Source organism: Ursus arctos, unplaced genomic scaffold, assembly GCF_023065955.2.
Source record: "Ursus arctos isolate Adak ecotype North America unplaced genomic scaffold, UrsArc2.0 scaffold_26, whole genome shotgun sequence".
Taxonomy (NCBI): domain Eukaryota; kingdom Metazoa; phylum Chordata; class Mammalia; order Carnivora; family Ursidae; genus Ursus; species Ursus arctos.
This window is the reverse complement of record NW_026622941.1, coordinates 18,506,099-18,513,439: the sequence shown is the minus strand read 5'-3', so window position 1 is coordinate 18,513,439 and position 7,341 is coordinate 18,506,099. Positions and strand designations below refer to the sequence as shown.

At 39.3% G+C, this 7,341-nt stretch overlaps 1 protein-coding gene across 1 annotated transcript; it reads left to right on the top strand.

Moving 5' to 3' along the window:
- The first annotated feature begins 200 nt into the window (after nt 1–200).
- Nucleotides 201–395, top strand: LOC123001237 (small nuclear ribonucleoprotein G-like). Its single transcript, XM_044385378.2, has one exon. The coding sequence runs from the start codon at nt 207–209 to the stop codon at nt 393–395; it is 189 nt and encodes a 62-aa protein (XP_044241313.1). The 5' UTR covers nt 201–206.
- The last annotated feature ends 6,946 nt before the right edge of the window (nt 396–7,341 follow it).

Here is a 7,341-nt window from a genome sequence, read left to right as displayed (position 1 = left end):
TTTAACTCAGGGTAGTTCAGGGTAGTTAACGTTACTTGAATTGTTACATCATTTAATTGGTAACACTACAGGTTTCCAAGCAGAAGCAAGCCTTGCACTAGAGACATCAAGTCTACAAAACAATAAATAAAGAGAACCAAACCAGCAAGTTTTAAAAGTTAATATCAACCGTTTGGAGGCATCTTTGAAATCGCCAAGTAGACACCATGAGCAAAGCTCACTCTCCCCAGTTGAAAAAAATTATGGACAATAACTTATCATTGAAATTAAATGGTGGCAGACATGTCCAAGGAATATTGCGGGGGTTCGATCAGTTTATAAATCTTGTGATAGATGAATGTGTGGAGAGGGCAACTAGGGGGCAAAAACACAATACTGTAATGGTGGTAATATGAGGCAACAGTATCATCACATTAGAAGCCTTGGAATGAGTATAAACAATGTGTGTGTTCATGAGAAGAAATCAACTGCTTCCACATGTCCCCTCTCCATGGTACCTGTTTTACTACAGTGTAAAAATCAGGTCATGCATTTTCATATTGAACTTTTTTGTTAAATAAACTTTTATAATAGTCAAAAAATAAAAATAGAAGTTGATATCAGAAATGTCTCACTTAGTTCAAATAAACTGCTATAAAATAATTCTTTAAAATGTGTGAATAAAGAGTCAACCACCTAAAAGTGAAAATAACATCTGAGAGGTAGTGCATATTCTGTTGGATGATGGATTAAATACTATGAAGACTGAAACTATAGCTATATATAAAAAGTTTGGTTCCCAAAATAATTATGAAATATTTACACCATCTCTAAGGGAATGGCTAGAATATAAACAAAGTAGCGTATCAGAAAGAGCTTCAAAGAGCACTCTAATTGCTGCAATCAATTTACTTTCTGAAACTCTGAAGGAAATTACAAACCTATTGTAGAAGTCTATGGTCCTTCAAAAGTCAAGACCAGAAATGAATTACTTTTCATAATTATCAACAGTAACAAACCACTCAAGACATTCAAATAGAAAGATATGCTATTAGTTCAGATGCAATGGAGCAGAAGTGCAACTCATAAGTTGTATTTTTTTTAAGCAAGAAAACATGGAAGTGCAAGTTAGATATTAAATTTTCGTTTCTACTCAACATTTTAGGAGTTTTTAACAGACTGGCGACACTAGCATGGCAAGTATCGTACCTTGATATCACATCAATAACAGTATGATCGGAAACTCATTTATTCTATAAATGCCAAATGTTAAAATTTTACTGACTTTATTTCAGGTTTTCATCATTTTTTTCACAGCTGTGTGCACGAGGCAGCACAGAAAGGCAGTGTGGTATTATACTTAAGAGTGGTTAGTCAGCTGTCCTGAGTTCCAATCCAGGTTCTCTGTCGAATGAATAACCTTGAGCAAACTGGCTCATCTCCATTTGCCTCAATTTTTAAAATGAGAAGAACAATATTTACTTCATAAGGTAAGTAGCTTGAAGGAGCAGCTCGCAAGGCTCAGAGTCTCAAATGAGAAGTGCGCACAAAAGCCCAATTCTGGTCTCATTGACTCTTATTTACTTAGTCTTCTTTGTCTTGGAGCATCAGCCCAGGGAAGAAAAAATGAGAACACACATTTCTGGCTGAATTTCAGCTTCAGCTTCTTTCTTCTCTTCACCCACCAATGTTCTTGATCCACCGAAAGGAAACTTAAGGAATTTGAAAAATCTTATTTTCCATGTCAGAAGCTATTACATCATCCTCCTCCCAATAACATGTCTTAATCTTCTCCAGGTTTGATGAATTCTTGGGCCAACTAGAATAAATGTTATATACTTGAAAAGCTAGAAAAGAATGTGTATTTAAATGTTTAAGGCATCGCCTCCTACACAATAGTAAAAAAACGGAAAAGTTGAACGATTGAGCTAAAAGGACAGGAGGTAATATTTCTACGCTTCTGAAAGGATACCCATCAAATAATGGTTAAAAAATGATGTTATCTGGACCAAAGCCCTTGCCAAGCTGACCTTGGCAGACACAGTGAATCCGTCCATTTTAGATCTGTCAGTTTCAGCTGCGCACTTCGCTTTACTCGTTTGGGTGCCTCTGTTCCTCCTCCAGCCACAGTGGGGGAAGTGCTGAGGAATGGAGGAGAGGTGATTTAACGGTGAGTGAGATTCCCTGGGATGTGCCCATGAGGATCTCCTTCAATTCTTCACAGTTTCCTCCCCATATCCTGGAAGAGTGTCTACAAATAAGTTCCTTTTTAAAAAAAAAAATTAAATTAATCCCACATTAGGTTCTTTATTACAGTGAGCTTTATTACTATTCGTGGAGAAATGACGTCCAGTTACAAAACAACAGCCTCATTGATTCAACCTCATATGGCCTTGTATGATGGATAGGAGACTCATTTATACCAATACTTCCTTATTCTATTTGACGACTATCAAAGATTTATGAATTCGCTTTAGAAAATGTCAATCTCTAACTGCACTTTTTAAACACCTTCTAAAAATCAATGACCTCATTTTCAATTAATTAAACCAATTAAACCATACAACACTATTCATCTTTGTCATATCTCAGTAGTTAACACACTTCAAGGAGCTGATTTTTGGCTTCCGTGTGTCTTCTGCTATATGCAGAACATTTGGGTCTACCTTGTTGTTCTAGATATTAATTCTCATATTTAAAGGTAGAGGTATATGCATTACATTTTTAAATGTATTTTAAAATTTAAATTGTGAAGTCAAGCTCTTAAAAATTTGATATTACATCACAGTATAATGTTTATTTGGCCAATGGAGCAGTTCCACTATGACACTAAGAGCATTTAGCATTTTAGCAAACCAAATCTTGTAGGGAATGCTAATACTGTCTTCAAGCTTCCTGGAATGCATAGGGCTTTTGCCCCCCTTTGCAGATGTAAGTGATAGCTTGTTAGGTATTATTCTTAGAGGAATGATTCTTCTTGGCTTATGTCTTTAATCCCAATTTTGGAGAGAGAAAGGGGCATACTTACCTTCACATGCATGGAGTCATACCTTCACCAGATCACAAGGCCTAAGTAAGACTTGTATATATGCCAGTGTGTTACCTTTCACCTAGAGAACCAGATACCACCCCCCACCCCTCCCTGCACTTCTTCTGTGGGGATAAAAGTAAAGTGAGTTGGCAAAGGTGGCCTCGAACAGGATAGAGGAGTATAACAGAATGCTGGATGAGCAGTGAAAGGAGCTATAAACCTAAATTATCTCAACAATAGCATTTATTTCCTAGCTACGTGACTCAGTCTCAATTTGTTCTCCTATCAGGTAAGAAAGCAAAATCAACACAGGTGACATACTGGAGCCAGCAAAGAGTATAATGAGAACACACAGGAGGGCAAGGATTCATACCAAGTAGAGCGATGGGCTTAAAGAAGTCTTTCCCAGAGGAGGTAATGCTTTGAAAGGCACAGGACTGAGCTGGCTGGTAAAGATGTTGGGAGAAAGGCATTTCAGAAGGTGCTAGGCTATTGTGAGGACTAATGAAATGACACCTAAAACATTTACCTAAAACATTTACCCTGGTGTATTATGCTAATTCTTGCTCTCCTTAGTTTGACAAGGCAGAGTTTGCCTTTGATCAATTTGCTGCCAACCTCATTCTTAGTGCTCAGAAGGAGAGCCCCATGGAGTTATGGGAAAGCCGGGTCAGGGCCAGCTTCACAGGCAGCCAACCTGTGCAGACACACACAGCCCCACACTCGGAAGGGGCCTGAGCTTGGTTTAACGCTCCGCTGGCATGGCCTTGAAATTCTCAGGACTTTTGAGTAAGGTGCCCCACATTTTTATTTTGCACCAGACCCCACAAATTTTGTAGCCAGTCCTGGGTATGGTACCAGAAAATCCAGATTTGTATTGATTAGACTGATTCACATCGCAGTTTTCTTCCTAGTTTCACAAATTTCTTGAGTTTCTTTTTCTCTGGCTTCAAAAATGGCAAGATCACCAAAATCTATTCATTTGCAAGGATCAAATGAATTATGACTGTAAAACTTTGTTTTATAAGGTATTGTAGAAACGGAGAGGACAACAATGATTCAGCTACTGGGACCCTTGTGTTTAAAGAAGTTACTATTTGGAATGATTTTAAATATCTGGAAATTAGTACATGCCTACTGCTCTTTCTTCTCTCTGCTTTTCTTTACGTTTCTCCCTTCTCCTTTGCAATTGATCTCATACTACATGTCTGATACTGCACTTAATGCTGCAAATGCAGGTCCAAGAAGATAGAGGTCCTTCCCTCAAGGGATTTGTACTCACCCAGAGCAAACAGAAACATAAACTGATAATGATGGTGGATGTGATGGGTACATCATGAGGAAGCACACAGTGCAATGAGGACAGTGACTCAGATGTGGGGAGGTAATGTGGGCGAAGGTGGTGCAGAGAAATCTCTCCCCAGAGAGTCAATGCTTTAACAGAGGGGCAGGATTTAGATGAAGGGAAGAGGCATTAGGAGGAAGGTGTTTAAGGCAAAAGAGAAAGTGGATGTGCAGTCATAAAGGCTTGAAACTCATGCTGATTATGAAGAGTACAAGTCATTCTATAAATCCGTGCCAAAGATGCACATAGAAAATGAAGGATGGTGAGCAAATTCAGAAAAGCCCAAATCCAAAGGTATTAAAGGGTAAACCAGAATTTTAGCTTCATCCTGAACTTTCCTTGAGAATTATAGGAAGATAAAGAAAGTAGAGAAATGATATGGGGAGATACGTGCTTTAGAAAGATGTGTCAAGCTGAATGGTCATAAAACCTGAAGGGAAGACATCATCCTGAGCAGCTCCTATCTTGAGCAAAGGTAAGAAGTGTACATGGAAATACAGCAGACTCTACTGATGTTATCAACGGGGCATGCAGAGCAAGCTTCAGGCCCTCAAGAAATGTTTTATGGAGCAACCGTCACGGCGCAGGTACTCTGTTATGTTCAGAGAATATAGAGACAACCAACATAGGTGTCCACTTCTCAAGAAAGCAATGTGAGTGCAGTCATGGTGCTGTTCTCATGATGCTGAGAACAGAAGGGTCCCTAACCTTCCCAGGGACATAGGCAGTCTTTCGAGAAAAGAGAACACTAAATCTCAGAGGAATCCCCTGAACCGAGATTTATAGGATCCAAGGGATTAAAAAGACACAGGATAAGGTTAATTTGGAGGAAAGAAGCATTTTAGAAAAAAGAGATAACTTATGAGAACTGTGGATTTATATTGACTGTTCAGAGGTGGTAAGGGACTGAACCAGGACAGTGACTATAGAGATGGGAAAGAAAAAGAAAAGCCAGATTTAAAAAATGTCTAGTAAGTATTGGCAGGAATTGGTTATTAGCTGTGCAGTGGGGGAGGGGTACTATCCACAACACTTCTGACACAAAATATGGGGGAGGGGTTCCCCTTTCTAATTCTCTGAACCACCAACTAGGTGTCATATAACTTAATTCTGACACCAACAACCCAGAGTTAGTGCAGAGCCCACACGTTAAGGGCTCAGTCCCATAAGACTGCCTCCCACTTCAGACACCAGTCACAAGATCGACCCAGCCTCCCTAACTTCTGAATGACCCGCTATAAACCAGGGGTTCCCACGAATCCCTCCCCGTGTTAGATAATTCGCTAGGAAAGCTCACAGAACTTAGGAAACCAGTTTACTTACTATTACCGGTTTATTAGAAAGGATATAACTCAGAAACAGCCACATAGAAGAGATGCACAGGTAAGCTTGGGAGAAGGACACAGAGCTTCTAGGCCTTTTCTGAACACTCCACCTACCCAGCACCACGGTGTATTCACCAGCCCAGAGCTCTCTGAACCCCACTGTTGAGGGTGTTTATGGAAGTTCCGCCACCTAGGCACGATTGATTGTTAGCCATTCATGATTAACTCAATCTCCAGGCCCTCTCCCCTCATGGAGGTGGGCAGGGTAGAGCTGAAAGTTCCAACCCTCCAATCATATGGTTGGTTCTTCTGTCAGCTTGCCCCCACCCTGAAGCTACCTAGAAGCCCAACAGGGGTCCCCCTCACCAGTGTACTAGGGGTGGATGAAAGGGGTTTGTTATGAATAACAAAGCCTCTCCTTTCACCTTTATGACTCAGGGAATTCCAAAAGTTTTAGGGGATCTGTATCAGGAACCAGAGAGGAAGTCCAAATATGCATTTCTTATTATATTGCAGGATCATGGGAGTGGGGGAAGGAGGGGAATATTTCTGTTCCATCTTGCTTCTTTCGCTCCTTGGTGCCAATAAACACAAATACTTTCCCAAACTATTCCGTTTAGCTAAGTTACTTTTCCTTCTCAGGTTGTACTTAAGGAGGTCTATAATGTATATCTATAATCACTGCAGATTTGTATAGCTACAGTCATATTACTGTTTGATTCCAAAACAGATATAATGGAATCCCAGCGTAACCTTGGCTGTTCCCAGATAGCTGTAAACATCATGGTGATCAGACATGCCCCCTGGTCAAACAACGACTTACCATTACCTTGATATATCATATATAGGGCAGAAAGACATCTCCTCTCAGATCAATTTCAAGGGCTTCCACTGTGAAATCACAGAATTTCAGGGTTGGAAAGCACCTTAATGGTAACAGAACTGAAATACTTGAGACACTGTGCAGTTTAAGTTTTATCTACATATTTCATAAGATCAACAGACTAGAGAGCAAGGACCACCTGCTTTTATAAGTTTAACTTCTGGTTCTGAGAAATAAAATTTTGCGAAGCTGGGATCTATAACATATGACTACTATTTCAAGGCCTCATGAACTTTCAAATTCACTTTCCAATTTTGTCAAACAACTGTCAAATCAAGGTTGATTTCTTTTTCTTCCTCATTTAAGTGTCTCTCATGCTTTCTGATATAAGAATCATGCTTAAATGAAATTAGGTCACTGTTTGCTTTTATTTTGCCTGTGCTTTTGACAGGAAAGAATAATGTAGCCTAAAAGGAATACAAACTAGAACGAATGTGTGAAGTAGGAACACATGAGTCATAGGGAATAAGGCTGCTCTGTCAGAAACAATGAGAACGACTGCTATAGAAACTTACACATTATCTCATTAAATTTCATTTTCAATATTGGGAACATTCCGTGTGGGGATGATAAGATATTTTGAAGACCTAATTCTAGCAGTACAATCATTGTAGTTGAAAAAAATTATTCAATGAAACATAATTTATCATCAATGTATAGGACAGACAACAACCTCATTTTCCCTCTTGAAAATGATTGCTTAGAACAGTCCTTTAAGAGCCCAAAGGAATCTTTCAATAAATAGAGTTAACAGGAACTTGTTCAACCTAGAAAACAC

Bases quoted from the DNA above. Each gene is read 5' to 3' on its own strand.
- LOC123001237 (XM_044385378.2), top strand. From the start codon at position 207: ATGAGCAAAGCTCACTCTCCCCAGTTGAAAAAAATTATGGACAATAAC.